The sequence below is a fragment of the Dipodomys spectabilis genome, unplaced genomic scaffold, assembly GCF_019054845.1.
Source record: "Dipodomys spectabilis isolate Male_0828 unplaced genomic scaffold, ASM1905484v1 ptg000081l, whole genome shotgun sequence".
NCBI classification, from domain to species: domain Eukaryota; kingdom Metazoa; phylum Chordata; class Mammalia; order Rodentia; family Heteromyidae; genus Dipodomys; species Dipodomys spectabilis.
Genome location: NW_024870758.1, coordinates 6,828,355 through 6,847,783, shown reverse-complemented (window position 1 = coordinate 6,847,783; position 19,429 = coordinate 6,828,355). Strand labels below are relative to the sequence as shown.

The 19,429-nt window shown below is 33.7% G+C and overlaps 1 protein-coding gene across 1 annotated transcript in view; it reads left to right on the top strand.

Annotated features, from left to right (window-relative positions):
- The window catches only part of Lrp1b (LDL receptor related protein 1B), a 1,466,647-nt gene that overhangs the window by 1,186,883 nt on the left and 260,335 nt on the right, over positions 1–19,429 (top strand). Inside the window, 4 exon segments of the mRNA XM_042683428.1 lie at positions 7,776–7,898; positions 10,078–10,197; positions 15,212–15,340; positions 18,305–18,427. Coding sequence (XP_042539362.1) covers positions 7,776–7,898; positions 10,078–10,197; positions 15,212–15,340; positions 18,305–18,427 — 495 coding nt within the window.

Genomic DNA, 19,429 nt, shown 5'->3' with positions numbered 1-19,429 from the left:
AAGTGGTGCTGTGGCTCCACTGGTAGAGGGCTAGTCTTGAGCACAAAGAAGCTCAGGGACAGAACCCAGGCCATGAGTTCAAGCTCCAAAACTGTCCAAAAAGAGAAAGAAAGCAAGAAAGGAAGGAAGGAAGGAAGGAAGGAAGGAAGGAAGGAAGGAAGGAAGGAAGGAAGGAAGGAAGGAAGGAAGGAAGGAAGGAAGAGAGGGAGGGAGGGAGGGAGGGAGGGAGGGAGGGAGGGAGGGAGGGAGGGAAGGAGGGAGGGAGGGAGAAAGGAAAGAAAAGACTGCCCTGAGGTACAAAGGGAGACCATCTCAAAAGAAAAGAAAGGAATAGACACTAAATTTAGATCTTTTATTTATATTTAGTTCCTCACTAATAATTTTGAAATTGGTAATTACGTTTTTTATAATATATCATCCGGGGCTAGAGATGTAATTCAGTGATAGATGTTTGCCTAGAGAGTGCTGAGTTTAATCCCCAGCTAGAATCCATCAGTTAATTATTAAAGCAAAGCAAAGTAAAATCGTTAATCCATAAGTATTTGCGAGAAATATAGTAAAACTTGTAACCATTATTCACAGAGTAGAAGAAAAGTTACACTTTCTCACTACCAGCTTTGCTAAATGTTCTCATACAGCTAGAATTTTCTTTTGAGGACTCAGTTACAGTGTATACAATTATGGACCAGAGGGGCTTAGGAAGCAGTTATTTTTGTTATGGAACAAGGTCCAACAGGTATATGTGTGTATTTCTAGAAGCCATCATAATCTATGTAAGCTCTGAAAAGTATCATCTGCTTTTTTTAGAGAATGCCTTCTGTGATTCTAATTGAGGGTACTAAAATTATATATAAAAATATATATTCATATACATATGCTTGTAATTTACTTATTGTGTACATATAAAATTGGAAAAGGGTATGCAAAACAGAATACTTTTGAACTTGGTTTTTATTCCCCTTTTAGACTCTAGCCTCTAACCATGTACTTTTCTCATATTTGTTAAAATAAAAAGTTTCTTAAATATTTTATACATTGTTCTTATTGGATATTTCCCATAGCAATTAAAAAAACACATAGTCTTCTATAAAAAATAATTTTTTGTAATAAAGATGTTGGACCATTCTGTAATACCATTTTGGTTTAAATCCTTTTCGGTTTTCAAAAGGTAGGCTGTTTCTCTGCTTGAGGTAGAAAAGCAACATGGATGAGTACAATTCCATTGTACAAATATACCATTTTCTTGACCCATTTGTCCATTCAAGGGCATCTGGGCTGATTCCATATCTTGTCTAGAGTGAATGGTACTACAATAACCATGGTGTGTGATGGTGACTTGGCATCCTGGTTTGTAATCTTTTGGATATATGCTCAGGAGTGATACCGCTGGATCATAAGGTAGTTGTATGTTTAATTTTTTGAGGGACCTCTATTTTCCATAGTGAAAAGTTTACATTTACACCAAACACATAAAAAAATGGTCCCTTTTGGCTACCTGCTTGCCAGCATCTGTTACTGTTTGTTTTCATACTAACTGGGTTGAGGTAGAATCTCACTGTTGTTTTGATTTGCATTTCCTTTATGCACAGACAGAGATCTTGAGCATTTCTTCATTTGTCTATTGGCCATTTTTATTTCTTCTTCTGAAAAGAATGTCTTTAGCTCATGAGCTTATTTACTACTTGGATTGTTTGGAGGATTTTTGGCAGAATTTAATTAATTAAATTCCTTGTATACTCTGGATTTTCCCCTTCCATTGTACCTCTCATAAATAAATGGGAATACTTGGAAAAATTATATTAAGTATGTCAGGCCTAGAAAAAATAGGATCCATGTTTGGTTTACTTTGTGAAAACTAGATTAGCTTACAAATTCACAGGTAAATATGCTGGGTGGTATGTACATATAAACAAATAACAGGTGAATTGTAAAGGTGTCTGTTTGTGTAGCTTCAGAGTTAGATTGACATTGCCAAGCACAGATTTAGTCTTGTCATTTTGTTTACACATTGGGGAGAAAAATTTCAGTTTATTAAGCGTTTCATGTAACTGCATCCAAGTTTTGCCAGGCTGGAAACTTGGACCTTTTCTGTGTAGTGACTTTTTAATTCTAGTTTTCATAACTTGGAGATCAGACTGTTGCTTTCGCATGATGTATGTAGCGTCTCATGTCTGAAGTTTGCTTTGTTTTATAGTATCTGTACTCCTTGTATTTTTCAAGAGCTATTTTGTAAACAGAAGATGTATGTCTCCATTGAAAACACAATAAAAAAGCACAAAAAAACAAATCAAATATGATAGATTCAAAAGAGTTTTAAAATTGTATAATTCTATAAAAATCTAAAATCAAAGTTCAGAAAAGGAAAACACCAGGAAGCAGGCACTTGAAAGGCTGGGATCGGGTCAAGGGGAAAGATGTAGACAAATGAAGAAAATAAGCACAGGAGAAGAGAGGGAGGGTGCAGCAAGAATATAATGTATGTCCAACAAAATTAAGGAGGGGTGGATAGAGAAGAGATGGGTGAGAATGTTGGAAGTGGTGACACTGATCAAGATATACTGTATTCACAAACTGCTTTGTTAAATGAAAATTTCTTTTTTATAACTACTTAAATAAAAAGTTGGAAACTGAAAAGATAAAAAAAATATATAAAATGTAACCGGAATAAAAAGAAAAGCAACATGGAGTTACAAAACATTGCATGGACTGTAGCTCATTGTCTTTTGCCTATTTACACTTTTACTGTTTACAATAAGTATTTTAAAATGAATTTTTTATTGTTTTAGGTTGGTAGAGCCTGTTTGTCAAGATAATGAATCCAAATCTCTCTTTTGAAATGACACATTCATTATCTTAATTTGGCTGCTGTTATTATTTTGAAATTATCTTAAAGGCAGCATATAATTGACATTCATTAAATGGATATTTTATTTTGTTTCCCATATCATTTGTTGATTCCTAAGATTGATCTTCCTTTGTAAAGTGAATTTTTAACCTTAATGAGGATTGTTTCTATCTAGGAAGAAAAGGAATGTTTGTGCAGGTTCATGAGATAAGTGGATAGACAGGCAGGAAGCCAGCAGCAGCTCAGCCAAAACACTTAGATAATAACTTGGCAAACTCCTAAGAAGGTCAAGGTATAAAGCATAGTGATGATGATTTCAGAATGAATACACTGGATCCATGGTTTCCTTCTTAAAAATAAAGTTAAAATTTAAAATTATTCATACCATAAGTTTATGATTAGCACACATAAATGATACAAGTTGCTTTCATTCTGATAATTCAATGGGTACATACAGTCTATTTGACCAAGTTTTATTCCCCAGAGGCTGTTTTCTTTCCTAACTCTCCTATTTCTTCCCTCCCTCTTTTAGTGGATTTTATTATACTTGCTTCATGAGTAAATATGTCATGTACTTTTATTCTCTTAATATTTCAGTGTTCCTTTCATTATTGCTCAGCAGCAGCAGCAACAGCAGCAGAAATTTGAGTCTAAATTCCATGAATGAACAAAAACACATTATTTAGCTGGCAAGACTTTCATAATATCATATTTTGCAGTGTTTTGTGCATATATAATCTAAGGTTTACTTCACTGTTGGTTGACTAAGGACTTAACCAAGGTACATCTACAATTACTGTATCCAATATCATATAATAAAAGTAAAAATCCAGTATTTCATATGTCCTCTTGGATATTATAATAGTAACTCTATTTTGTAATGATTTAAATAGTTCCTTTTAGTCTCATGATACTATTTTCAAAGTATAAGCATTTATTTTTTACATATTTGGAACATTAAAGATTGAATCCAAGACCTCACATATGTTGAGTACATATTCTAACACTCAGCTACACATCAGCTCTATAACAGTTCAAGAAGTTTCAATATAATTTGTTTTCCTATCTTATAATAGACAATTATTGTTTGATTTTTATCAAATCCTATTCAGAATAGATGAAAATAGATACAAAGAATCTACATTTTTCAAACAAATATACACTGAGGTTTATTTTGTAATTTTTGAGTATATATTTAAGAATATTTTCCATTCAATGGATCAAGAAAATGTGATAGATAGATAGATAGATAGATAGATAGATAGATAGATAGATAGATAGATAGATAGATTATATGCTTCCATCAGAAAGAATGATACCACACCATTTATTAGGAAAGAAATGGAAAGACTTGGAAAAAAATCATCTTAAGTGAAGTAACAAATAAATAGACACAAATAAATATAGGTCCCATGGCTTCCCTCGTTTGCGATTAGTATATGGCTAGGATAATTTTATCCAATGAGCAGGAAGTCTCCAAAGCTATGTACATATGACCATATAAGATGAAGCTAAGTGAAATGAACCCCAAGATATGGACACAAGAGTTATTCTTTGTTGTTGTTGTTTTTAATGTAATTTTTTTGTTTCTTTTGTATATTCTTGCCCCTATATGGTATATCCCATGTCATCACTGTATTTGATTTTGGTGCCCTGCAACTTGTATATACATTTTTCTAATTTGGGGACAAAAAGGGAAGTAACAAAATGCTGAAACAAGGACAGAGGATGACCCATTGCAATAATGATACTCACAAGACACTATGTTGGAAGTGAACTTTGCAACTTTGGGGGAGGGTGAGGAGTGAGGGAGATGGGGGAGGGAAGGATAATAGGAGAAAAACAAAGAAGTGGGTAACAATGCTCCATAAGAAATGTACTCATTACTTTACTAATGTAACTGCAACTCCTCTGTACAGCATCTTTACAATAAAATTAAAAGTAATAAATCATAGCCATTCCAAAAAAGAGAATATTTTTTCCATTCAAAAAATATTCTCTGTAACAATACCAAACTTCATAATCTACCATAGCCATAATACTGAAAATATCTTGGTACTGGCACACACACACACACACACACACACACACACACACACACACACAAAGATTCTCTGAAGTTAGATTCATCTACTTACAGTCATTTAAGTTACTTTCCCCATTTTAATTTTATTATCCAATCTCCATCCTATTTTCTTTAGCCAGGATATGTGCCAATTGCTTATGTCTGTTCTAAGGCCAAGTCCTGAACTGGATCTATTTTATTTTATGTATCTTTTCATCTTTATTGCAAAGGTAATGAGCAGGGGGTTACAGTTACACAAGTAAGGTAATGAGTACTTTTGTTTTAAACACAGTTACATCCCTCCTTTTCTTCTCCCTACCCATCCCTAACCATCGCCCCCCCCCCAAGGTTGCAAAGTTTATTTCCAACATAGTATCAAGTGAGTATCAATGTTACATTAATTCATCCTGCTGTTTCTGTGATTCCCTTTTCCTTCCGCAGATGGAATAAACTTGTATACAAGACAAAGGTAGAAAAAACTAAAACAGAAAAAAACAAAAAGTAACAAAAAATGCTACAAATCTTGTCAAACTTGTTACCTCTTCCCTCATTTTTGTCCTACTTTCCCTCCCCAGCACCACCACCCCTAGGTTGTACAGATCATTTCCAACATATTGTCTTGTGAATGTCACTGTTGCATTGGTTTCCCCCTTGTCGTTTGTCTCACCATTCCGTTGTCCCACTTCCCTTCCCTAGTTCAAATAAATGTAAATACAATACCAGGGTCACCGTATTTATAGTGACTACAGAGCATATACAATAAGGGGAAGAAAATACGAAAGAAAAAATTCACATAGTACTATAAGACGACAACAACAAAGAAAACCTCTTCTTTCCAGGTCTCCAAGTTCATTTTGCTTAGCATCATCTTATATGGTCATATGTATGTAGCTGTTGAGCTATTCTGCTCATCTGCTAAGATTACCCTAGACATACACTAATTATTGGAAATAAAGGAAAGGGGAACACAAAATAGTGAGAATAAGACAAGAGGGGAAACCAATGTAAGAGCGATAAACACAAGACATGTTGGAAATGATTCGTACAACTTGAGGGTGGAGTGGCAGGAGATGGAAAGTAGGAGAAAAATGAGGGAAGGGGTAACAAGTGTGACAAGAAAGGTCCTTATTACTTTACTAACATAACTGTAACCCCTCTGTACATCACCTTGACAATAAAAATGTAAAAAAAATAACCACATACAAGACATAATAAGAACCTCTTGATTCTAATTCTTGGAGGTTTAAGTCAACATGCTTCACTATATATGGTCCAATGAACTCAGCAATTGAGTTATTGAGATTCCTGTGTTAAGAATACCATAGACCTTAGTCTAGTTATTACAAATGAGAGAAACCATACAGCCTATTTTTCTTTGGGTTTGGCTTACTTTGCTTAATACAATTTTTCAGAGTTTTTCTATTTCCTTCTGAATGGGGCAATGTCATTCTTTCTGATAGGAACATAGAACTTCATTGTGTATATATACCACATTTTGATCCATTCATCCACTGAGGGGCATCTGGTTTGGTTCCATATCTTAGCCATGGTAAATAATGCTGCAGTGAACATGTTTGTGATGATAGCTTGATTTGCAATCCTGATTTCAGATAAAATAGACTTCAAATTAAAATTAGTGAAATGGAAAGATTGGAAAAAAACTATTAAGTGAAGTAAGCCAGGAACAAAGATACGTAAGTCCCGTGGTTTCCTTTATTTGCAATAACTAGTATATATCTGAGATAAGCAGAAAAGGTCAGATAAAATGATGTTAAGTGAAATGAACCCCAAGTAAGGATACAAGTGTTTTCTTTTTTTCTTTCTTGCTATTGTTTCTAACGTATTTATAAGGTACCACGTGATTTTTTGTTGCTTTGTATGTCCCTCCCCCATGGTATAACCCCTATTTTCACTGTATTTGATATTGGTATAATTTGGGGAGAAGGAAAACAAATTGCTTAAATAAGGATACAGTTTGAGCCACTGAAACAATGAGATGTACAAGACACAATGTCAAAAAATGAACTTTACAATTGGGGGGGGGGTGACGGCAGGCACTGGGGACCAGGAGAGATGGGAAGGGGAAACAAAGGAGGAGACAGCAATGCTTGATAAAAAATTTACTCATTACTTTGCTCAAGTGATTGTAATCCCTCTGTACAGTATTTTCACAGTAAAAACTTATTTAAAAATAAATAAAAAATAAAGTAAAATTAAATTAAATTAGTGAGATCTTTCCTACAGGAGGATTTAACAATCCTAAACTTCTACACACCAAATACCAGAACACCCAAATTCATTAAACACTACTTACACTAAAAACACACATAGGTTGAAACACATTGATTTGTTGGTGGCTTTAACACACCACTGCCACCTCTGGATAGACAAAAACTCAACAGAGCAACTTCAGACTAAACAATTGCACAGACTAACTAGTCTGAACAGATATCTTACAGAATATGTTCTTTCAGCAGCACATATATCATTCTACAAAATAGGACACATTCGAGGGCACAAAGCAAATCTGAAAATTAAGAAATACTGAAATTATTCCCTGCATTCTCTCAGAACATAATGAAATAAACTTCAAGCTCAACACCAAAGCCACCATAGAAAATTCTATAGTGCATAGAGACTGAACAATACATTGTTAAACTGGATTTAATCATCATTTTTGGCTTTTTCCTTTGGTATCTGATGGTTTCTCAATCTCTTCTTGGAGCTTAAGGAGAATATGTCAACTAGTATTTATTTTTTGCCTGTTCTTTATCATTTACAGTTTAAGCCCTGTATCTACATAAAATTGAAAAAGTCTAATAATAATTTAAATTATTTGACATTGCATTCTATATTCTACCACAGTTCAAAGCAAACACAAATGTGAAGAAAATTATTTTGGTTGTCCTAGTGGAAGATGCATTTTGAATAGCTGGATATGTGATGGTCAGAAAGATTGTGAGGATGGGCTTGATGAATTCCACTGTGGTGAGGAATTATAACTTGTTTTACTTTTATACATCTTGTTATTATTTATATGCCACTATTCCCTTACATACAGATCTTATACAAAATGTTAATGGATGTTAACTTTGATATCACTTTTGTTAGCTCATATGAGATGGGTTAAAATAAAACAAAAAATGGAATCGGTGCTTATAATGTTTTCCTTAAACCTATACTTAAAAATTGGTTATTTTGCTGGGTGCTGGTGGCTCACATCTGTAATCCTAGCTACTCAGGAAGCTGAGATCTGTGGATCACTGTTCACAGCCAGGTGTGGCAAGAAAGTACATCAGACTCTTACCTCCAATAAACCACTAGAAAACCAGAAATGCACTGTGGCCCAAGTGGTAGAATGCTGAGCTGAAGAGCTCAGGGACACTGCCCAGGCCCAGAGTTCAAGCTCCACGACCAAAAAAAAAAAAAGCTACTTCTATTAGTGTAAAAAAAAATTCATTTTCTTATTTATTTAAGATGACATTAATATATTTGTATTTAATTTAAAAAATAAAATTTTGAGTGACATTATACTGCATATTGTTGTGAGAGTTATATTATGTTAAATTTTCTATTAAATTGTGTGTGTGGCTTCAAATAATAGACTCAAACCTCAATTGCTTCAAATATTCATCCCTTGCTCTTCAGCTTTTAATTTCTGAGGGTGCACATTTCATTTCCTATCGATAAGGTAAAAAACAGCCTTAAAATTTATTTTACAAAATTTATAGATTTTGTGATTTGCAGGCCACAGAAATTTCCTAAAGGAAAACAGAGCATATATCTGCTATTTTCTCTTAACATAAATAACATACACTATGATGAATAGAAAGAGTGGGATAAAAAGATTAAAAATGGACCTTCTATGAAATGTCAAACTCTCCTAAAAGTAAATGTCATGAAATGAAAAAGTACATTTTGTTTGATTAAGATCCTATATATCTTTACATCAGAGCCACATTCTGGAGAAGTTTAACCATAAACTTTGAAATATTTTAGGTGGATTCATAATTTCTAAAACTGGAAGCCATTCTATAATTATATTTCCTTTATTTTTCCCCCAGGCATCAGTTGTCTAAATTTTCTTTGACTATTTAAATCAATATTTTCAATTAAATGCAATTGTTTAAAACAGTCTTTAGGAGTAAAGACACATTGATGTTTATATAATAGGTTATTTTTAACTATTTTTCTTGAGAGGATATTTGCTGTTGGTAAAGAGGGTGCACATTAAAACTATAACAATATTAACTATGGACAGAAATGGAGTCTGTATTATAAGTACCTAAGTTTTAAGAAAAAAAACCAAGAAGTCACTATTCTAATTAATTTGGGTATTTTAGCCAAGTATTTTACAATGTGGTGTTTATAAATAATTGAAACAAAGGGATCAATGTATTAGATACATATTAACTTGTCATAAAATTAAAGTTTTTAAGTCACTTCACTTGTATAAGCAAGCATTGGCTAGTCAGTTCAACCTATCCTAACTTTGTTTGGGATGATGTACTTTTCTTTCTTTCTATTCAGATTTTTTAAAGGATTACTAAATATACCTACATCAGAATTACCTACTTTATGTGTTCACAGCACACATTTTAAAGAAATGACAATAACGAAAATTATAAGAGAGGCAGCCAGCATACTGAGTACCTCAAAGACAGGCTCTCTGAGAATCATGTTAAAGGAAGACAGTGGTGTACTGGAAATACTGAAGGAATATGCAAATACTTGTCAAAATTTTTATAGAGAGTTGTCTAGAGAACAGGGATTGGTTAGCTTTATTCTAGGATGGTTTTTTAATACTATTAAGAAAACTTTTTTTTTTTTTTTACTGTGGAAGATGTTCTGAAGTGATCTCAATAAATCTATTTTCCTTTCTAAAATAATGACAACTGACAATTGTTAATACTTTTGGAACACTATTGCTGACTTGTTACTTGTACATACCTTGCAATGATAAGATTATCAGGATAATCATATGTGTTTCCAAATCGATTATTACTTAATGTAGAAAGCTTCAAATTTTTTCCATTTAGTGTAAAAATAAGATAGCATAGTTTAGGTGAGTGTAGTCAGTTCATTATACAATAGGACACCAGATGTTTTACCTAAAACAAGCAAACAAACAAAAAACCCAAAATATCCTTGTTTGTTCCTTTTCTAGATTCTTCTTGCTCTTGGAACCAGTTTGCTTGTTCTACACAAAAATGTATTTCTAAACACTGGATTTGTGATGGAGAGGATGATTGTGGGAATGGACTCGATGAAAGTGACAGTATTTGTGGTAAGTTGATTCTTTAGTGGTCTCAATTAATTTTTAAGTAATATAGGTTCTGGGACACACAGAATATTTTTTCTAGTAAATTTGTCACTCCATTTTCTGTACTTTTGTATGTATATGTACTTATATTAATTACAACCCATTTTAGTTTTTAAATAGTTATTTTATATGTAAAGCTTTTCTTCAATATTGTTACAGGAAATGTGTCTGTCCATTTTATTTGTTTATTGTGACTTCCTTGGAGACATCACAGTGATTCAGATTGCTATAAAATAAAGCAACTAGTTTTGAGTAACTCTTGAAATATGTTGTTAGTTAACTTTCCAAATTAGTAGGTGAATTCACACTGCTACCAAACAACCACATATATTGTTTTTGTTTTTCAAATGTATATTTTACAGTGTCTGATTTTACTAAGTTATTTCAAAGGGAATGTAAAGAATGGTGGCTAATATGTCTGAGACTAAAAGTATTTTAAGATTTAGTGTATATACGATTGTAGGTATTAATGTCAAGCATGTATAGTTACATTCTTTATATTAACTAAATCTTCAATGCAAACTGATTTTCAGTAATCACACAGGTTTATCAAACAGCCTACATTGAACACATAACTTATATTTCTCAAGGGTTACAGGAAGGAGAATAGCTTTACAAACAAGTTACAATTGGTTAAGTATTACACTAAATTTATTTCATTTATATTGACCATTGGTTCTGACTATCATGTGTTTGTAGCTATAGCTATTATCCTTCGCTTGTAATATCAGAACTTTTTGGTGCCTATTACTCTCATTTTAAAAAGAGAAGGAGGTGACTCATGAAATCAAGTATGTGTACAATTAAAAATTCCTAATAGCTCTTCAATTTTTTTCTTCTTGTGTCCTGCTCTGAGACAGCTGAAACAGCAAAGCTATTTCAAAGCACTCTGGGCTCAACCAAAGTTCTATATAAATTTTATGTAGTTGATATATTTCATGAAAATAGGCAGTTCCTATATTTAAATCACCCAGTCTCTATTTTCTTTTTCCATAGTGGAAATCATATAGTTACGAAGACAGTGAAGAAAAAATATAGTATAGTCACTCTTCAAAAGCTCTGGACACAAAACAAATAATAGTTATTATTTAGATGACTGGCTACTCTCTAATTTCTTCCCTTTAGAATTAAATATTATTTTAACACAAGAATTACCTAGTAACAATAGGATAAACATGTTTCTATTGTCTAAAATTATCTTGTTTTTCATCTTTTATTTCACACTACACAAAATAACTCCATTAATAATTCTTGAATCCATTGATAATGGATTTGCAAGCTCTTTGATAATGGCAATAATTTCAAAGCTTATTTCTATGATTCCTTGTAAAATGGATACAAATAAGATTTATATATAATTATTAAAATAACAAAACCAATATATATATTATTCATTACTATAATCCCATCTCTTTTCTCTTGTCTCTCTTCTTTTATTGAAATGCTATTATTTTTCTCTAAATATATGTGTCTATAGACATATCTCTATCTCTATAACTTTATTGCTATGCATAAATGTCCCAATATTTCTTTAAATAAATGACGAAATGTTAGTGGACCAGTTGATGGACCATCAAATTTTATGTATTTACTTATACCCGATAAGTTGTATGTTTGCATCCTGGTAACTCAAAATACTACTTTTAACAACAAATGAGTAATACACTGAAGTATAATATAGAATAGGAAAGGAAACTTGCAAGTGATTTATCTCAGTGATTCCCAACTCATTGTACTGAATATCTTTTCATGATCTTAAAATTTAGGTTCCCCATCTCCACATTACACATCTCTTTAACCAGCATGGAGGAATTCTGACTATAATTCCAATGGCCTTATTTTTGGAAAATATATCTTATCTAACTTCATCTTTCTACCAGTAAAAATAAAAGAAATAGAAAACCTTAGAGAGATTTAAAAAATTACCTGAAGGCACTCAGCTAATTACTGATGTCAGAACTAGGTACTTCATTTCAGGTTCCATATTACTAAGTACAAAGTGACTCCTATAAATTGACTATTGGTTATCTGAGCCCACACAAGAAGGATGGAATACATCACATCAGCTTGGTTTTCCTCTCCTTTGGAAATGTTTTCTCTGGGGAAGGTGTTATGTCTCCAGATAGCAATGCCACCCATGGAATGAGTTGTTTGTTTGTTTGTTATTTTGCCCATTGTCTCTCTAAGAATCAGAAGAACATTTTTTTAAACTTTATTTTATGGTAAAGATGCTGTACAGAGGGGTTACAGTTACATGTGTAAAGTAATGAGTACATTTCTTGTCAGATTTGCTGCCCCTTCCCTCCTACTTTCTCTTACTCTCCTTCCTCCCTGCAGTTGTACAGATCATTTCTACCATCTTGTCCTGTATATAGCTGTTGCATTGGTTCCCCTCTGTCCTTTGTCTCACCATTCTATTGTTCCCTTTCCCTTTCCTAATTCAAATAAATGTATCTACATTACCAGGGTACCAAAATCAAATACAGTGACAACAGGGGATATACCATAGGGGGAAGAACATACAAAAGAAACAAAAAAAATCACATAGTACATTAAAAACAACCACCACCAAGTAAAACCTTTTGTGTCCATATCTTGGGGTCATTTTGCTTAGCATCAGAAGAACATTAGTTGTTAGGCTTTTTTGTTTTTTTGTTTTTGTCTGTCATAGGGCTTGAACACTGAGCCTATGCACTGTCCATGAGCTCTTCAGCTCAAAATGAGCACGCTACCACTTGAGACCCAGAACCACTTTCGGATTCCTGGTGGTTAATTGGAGATACAGCTCTTAGGGACTTTCCTGACCCAGCTAGCTTTGAATCGTGATACTCAGATCATGGCCTCCTAAGTAGCTAGGATTACAGGCATCAGCCACTGGTGCCTGGTTAGAAGAACATTTTTAAGGGAGCCAGTAAGTTACCTGCAAAGAACCATCTGCCATCTTATAGCCTGAGATCACTTTTTAATTATGTAGTCAAATCCCTCATTCTAAAAGAGGGAAATTCTGATATCATTCTTTTCTAATGTCAAAGTCATGCAAAATTAGCTTTCCCACTTACAAATTAGCCCCCAAAATAATATAATGATGATATTGAGGCAAATAATGATGTTACATCAAAAAGAATGCAGAAATTTAAAACTTCAGGTTATATAATAGAAATATCATGAGTGGCCAGTGTCTCACACTTGTATTTTAGCTACTAAAGAGGCTGTGATCTGAGGCTCCATGTAAAAAACAGTCCTGGGCAGGAAAGTGCATGAGACACTTACCTCCAATTAAGCACCCAAAAAGCTGGAAGTGGAGATGTAGCTCAACTGGTAGAGCAGTAGATTGAGCAAGATGCTCAGAGACAGTGTCCAGTCCCCGAGTTCAAACCCAGAACCAATATAAGAAGGAGGAAAGAAGACTGAAGGTAAAGGAAGAAAGAAGAAGAGGAAGAAGAGGAAGAAGAAGGAAGAAGAGGAACAAGAAATAAGAAGGAAAAAATGAGGAGAATAACAAGAAGAATCTTACAACTTAAAGTATTGCAAGTACAAAATTGTAAATTGCCTTATTTGTTCATGGAGCAAGCTTGAAAATATAAGGAACCATATAAAGATCAACTTTATAAAGCAAAATTTATAGAAGTTACAATAGATGTATTAGCAGTTAGAATCATTTTAAAAACTGAAATAAATATTTTTGAATTATTTTCTGATTTCTTCCATGTTAAACTTCATTCTACTAAAGCTCAGATTCTAAATTAAATGATTAGATTCACATTACCTGGTAACTTCTCAGTATTCACTCACCATCTTGTTCTTCAGGCCAAAGTATGTGTAAGAGACAACTATAATTAAGTGTAAAAGATCCCTAAGTTATTTTGCAAGGATTTTCTTCTGTGGCTATTTTGTAAAGATTATGGTGCAGAGCATTTTCTGTCTTATAACATGGTAGTTGAAAAGTGGGAACATAATAAACATTTCATTAAAACACTACATGATCAAAGGAAATACATTCATATGTTGGGTCAGTCATGTTCTCATTCCAGAATTGTTTTCCAGTGTTGGGAATTGAACCCAGGACCCTGAACATATTAGACAAGTGCTGTATTCTAAAATAACATATCCATCCCATTGAAGGATTCATTTTCATAAATCTAATGCTATATTTTGACACATATACTGGAGAAATTTTTACATAGCATCATGAAACTTTTGTAAAGTTAGATTGAAGTTCATGTTACTAACTCACATAAATATAAAATAAAATAAATGGAACATTTACTATAGAAATCTATATAAGAGTCCATGAGCATCATGAAGGGAGTGATATGACACTGACTAATATATATCTGCATTAGGAAGAGACGATGATCCTTTGAATTTCCTGTCCAAAACAGCAAGCATTTTTTAATCATATCATATGAGCATAAGGGACATTGCATTCATAAACCAGAGAACAAGCAGATTCTAGTTATTATGAAAACATTGTTACATGTATAAAATTAAAGGCAGCATGCTTTGTTCCTTCCAACAACACAGGATGTGATAGAACGAAAAATGACATTAGCGGTTAAGAGAAAGTTCTCAGGAATAGGAAGGGATTTGGTACTGCATTCATTTTTTTCTATGAAATAAGACTAACAGTTCTACTTCCTGGTGCTTCTTGGATTGAATAAGGAAAATTCGGGCTGGGAAGGTGGCTCAGTGGTAGAGCGCTTGCCTTGCATGCATGAGGCCCTGGGTTTGACTCCTCAGCACCACATAGGCAAAAAGTAAAAAGCCGGAAGTGGCGCTGTGGCTCAAGAGGTAGAGCGCTAGCCTTGAGCTGAAGAGCTGAGGGACGGCGCCCAGGCCCAGAGTTCAGGCCCCAAGACCAGACTCCCCCCAAAAAAAGGAAAATTCTGTTTTCCCTCTTTGGAAAGGAAATGTAACTGAAAGGCTTTGTCAAGTGGACCTATAGTGATCCTAATGACATTTTTCTTTTGGGTTTAAGGTGATGTCACCTGTGCTGCTGACATGTTCAGCTGCCAGGGCTCCCACGCCTGCGTGCCCCGACACTGGCTTTGTGATGGTGAGAGGGACTGCCCCAATGGAAGCGATGAACTTTCCACAGCAGGCTGTGGTATGTACTTGGCTGGGACTGGGTGTCCAAAACAAAACAAAACCAAAACAACTGCAGCATCCTTCAGTCTTTGCTTAGGGCTCTGGGTATCACAGGTTCCTTCACGTTTCCCATTCTTGAATACTTGTATAGTAGTAGCCTTCATAAGCGGATGTCGCTATCAAAACAGTTCAGCATCCCTCTTGCAGAGTGTTTCAGATGCACACAGGAGGTGTTACCCACTTAATAACAATTTTTATAGTTGCAGAAATACTCTGCCCCCTCCAAGATAGTATAACTACATTATGTTTGTGAGCGCGGCAGGTTTTGATACTTTCTTTTAAGTGGCTTCCATCCCCCAAGAAAGCATTTAGATTGTCTAGTATAGATACTCTGTAAATGGCTGATCTGATCTTAGATATCCACTGATCAGAAGGTCAGTAAACACCTATTAGTCCTACAGATAGGGTATTAACCCTTGGGTCAGGGGAGGATAGTGGAGATATAGCTGAATGAAGCTAAGGGATTCAAGGAACACCTTTGGAGGTCAAACAATTTACCAAGTTTCTGACTCTTGATCGTTTCAGGAAATTTTCAGCTAAAACTCAATGGTTTAAAAAAAATGAGATACATTCCTCTGAGTGATCAGAAAGAGGAAAGGACTGAATATTTGAATGCAGCTCCCAAGGTCACACAGGGATCTGTTGTGTTGAGCAATTTATCAAAAATAGTGCAATCAATTCAGTTTGTGAAAGTGAATTCTGCCAATCATTTTTCCCCAATGACCTGTCTTTATATCTTTACTATGCTGTATCTGAAGCCATAACATAAGTGTACATGAATTCAGTTGTATGTACATAAAAGAGGTAGACAAAGCACAAAATAAATAGAAATCTTAGAATAGGCCTGCTTGCAAAGAATTCACACTACAGTGGTAGAATAATTCACTTTGATCTTGAAACTGATATGTGTGTGTCTATAAAGGTCAATGGGGCCACTGAGGGCTACATAATAAAAGATTATGCATCAATTCAGGGATCCAGATGGTCCCAGTATGCTGTTGCTATTGTAGCAAGTTAACACTCTGGGAAGCATATTAACACTTTTGGACCTCATGGGTACTATTAAGTAAATTATGCAAAAATGTAGCAAATGGTACTCAAGCGATCTGAAAGTGTTAATGCCAAATAAGTTAATGTTGCTCAGTGTTTAAAAGAAATAAGTCATGTATTAGCATTGGCATAATTCACTTGAGTTATATAAAGCTGTCGCACAGTTAAAAGTTAGGAGGGTTATTAGTAACTCTGAATTTTACTTTGATTATAATGGACAAATTTTTAATGATGTTCCTTTGTGACTTCTATGTAGTTGTTAAAATAGTTTTTTCAAAGTGTAGTAAATTGGATTCCAGTGAAAGAATCTTTTCTGCTATACCTACTCATAACTCTATGTTAATTATTGCTGACAGGAAAGCAGCCTAAATCTGAGGACTAAATGACATGAGAAAAAATAATTACAATAGCTTAAATTTTAGCTTAATTCTTTGTGTATGTATATGTTTGTATGAGTATACATACATATAGATGTTTCTGTTTATATGTATGTGTGTATATATATATAAGCTATAGATAGACAGATGATAGATAGTTAGATAGATAGCTAGCTAGCTAGCTAGCTAGATAGATAGATAGATAGATAGATAGATAGATAGATAGATAGATAGATAGATAGATAGATAGATGATCCTGGAATTCTCATTGAAGAGCTTTAAGAAAAAAATTATGATGTTGTCAATCTTGAAGGACGTACAGAAGGCTGAGTCCAGTTCCACAGGGAGGATTGTGATTATTCAGATAAAAAGAAAGAAAGACAGGCACCTAAGCTGCTTCACATGCCTGTTCTCTGTCAAATATCATGATTGGTGTTTTTTATTTGCATTATTGAATTTCCATGATATCTCAGTAAAGTATTTTGAACAATCTGCCAAAATAATTATGATGTACATAGGAATTTAAAGAGTGCTTAGGAATTGATCGAATGTCTTAGATCCAAGATCTAAGGTCTGTGAAACAGACTTCCTCTAGTCATAAGAAATTTATCAGACAGATTTTTATTATCTTCATTAAACAGAAGAAAAAATGGATATGCCAAGAAGGTAATTGGCTTCCTCAAGGATGTGAATATGTGACAGAAATACTTTCTGAAATTTCATATTCTATGAAGTATTTTGCAATGACATATAACAGATTCTTCCCATGTGCAATATACCAAACCTTGAACCTGGCTATAGTATTGACCTTTAGATGTAATCAGGGATTATTGAAACTATAGGATCCTTTAAGCATATAGCAATGAGATTTGTTTCTTTCATCTAAGTATTATTTCCTATTTGGGTCATTTTTGACACTGGTTAAGGCTTTTCTCAGGATTTCTAAAGGGTCAATATTACATCTCAGACATCCACATTTTTGTTGCTATGTGATTCTTACACAGGACTCATTTCATCTCAGATTTTAGCTCTATTAATTCAACACTATTCTTGAATGTAGCAAAAAGTTTTATCTTCCTTTAAAAAAATAGTAACTTGATCTCTTTTCATATGATTTGGATCAGTTCTACATGAACAGGAGCCCATGGCTCCTGGTTTATAAGGCAGCAACACTTTCCACTAGGTCTATGTCCAGAAAAAATAAACATCTATGTTATTACCCAACTGAGTTTTTCCAACATATAATATTTCAATAATCATTCAGAAAACTTAAATATGTCTTTATAAGTGTCAGTTCTGGGGTTAGTCAGGAATAATCCACAATGTGTTAATACTAAGATTTAAACTGTGTCTATATATTCCAATATATTCATGAATATAATATATTATGGATGTTATGCATTTATTTTTCTAGGTACTTATAAATATTCTATTTCTATTGTGGGGGAAAATAACATATGCTCATCTAACATTACACTTTGTGTTGATTTTCTTAGCTCCCAATAATACATGTGATGACAATTCCTTCATGTGCCACAATAAAATATGCATTCCCAAACAGTTTGTTTGTGACCATGATGATGACTGCGGAGATGGGTCTGATGAGCCCTTGTCATGCGGTAAGTAGATCTCAACATCCATGGATCAGATTCACTGGTTAAACATTTTTAGATGACTGGGAATACATAAGTACATAAGAACAATCACATAACAAGAACAGTCACATGCTTTTATTAATGATACTAAGTGCCAGTAAATTCAGTGATATAAAATAAAATTACATGTAATTTATGTACATTAATTTGTAAATCATGTTTACTTGTAACATATGTGTAACAGTTAGCAATGCTGTTGGGAGATACCTATAAAAATGGCTTTGGTTTGAAGTGTTTTCAAGCACTTGGAAATATATAGGCAGTATGTGGTTGGTTTCGATATTAAGAGAACATCATATATTTCAGTGTGCAAAAGGAATTTCATTTGGGATAATAATGAGAAAAATACAATTACTTATCATGTTCCGTTCCCTTTATATACATGCCAATTTGGTGAAATTTAAGGTATTATAACAATGTTCTTATTTCTATAGCATGTTTATATAGGTATATCCCCCTATACCTGAATACTAGAAAGCATGAGTTGGTGATTAATAACATGCTTGATTAATAACATGTCTGACATTCTGGCTTTGTGCACCTCCTACCTCCTAGCTCTCTGATACTGAGAAAATATTTCAACTCCCCATGCCTCAGTTTACTCATTTGTAAAATATGCACACTTATGTCAATTAAATGACAACTCTTAATTTTAAGAGCTCTTAGAGGACAGAATGAGATAATATGTGAAAGTATTTTGAGTACTACAAGATGCACAAATTCTAGATGTGTATATAAAACCTGTAAATTGCTATGACCGCATAGCAATTAGCCTTCTGTGAGGTTAAGTTGAAGTTAAAAGGTTAAATTGATGGTTTATTAGAAAAAGCCTCAAACACACAGTTAGATAATTCTATTTAATTGTTTTGCTTTTTAAGCCAGCACCATTTTTGAAATAGTGGTATGCCATGGTCTAATTTATGTTGTAGAATCATCTTTTCAGCAGAGTAGAAGAAATCTTGCTGT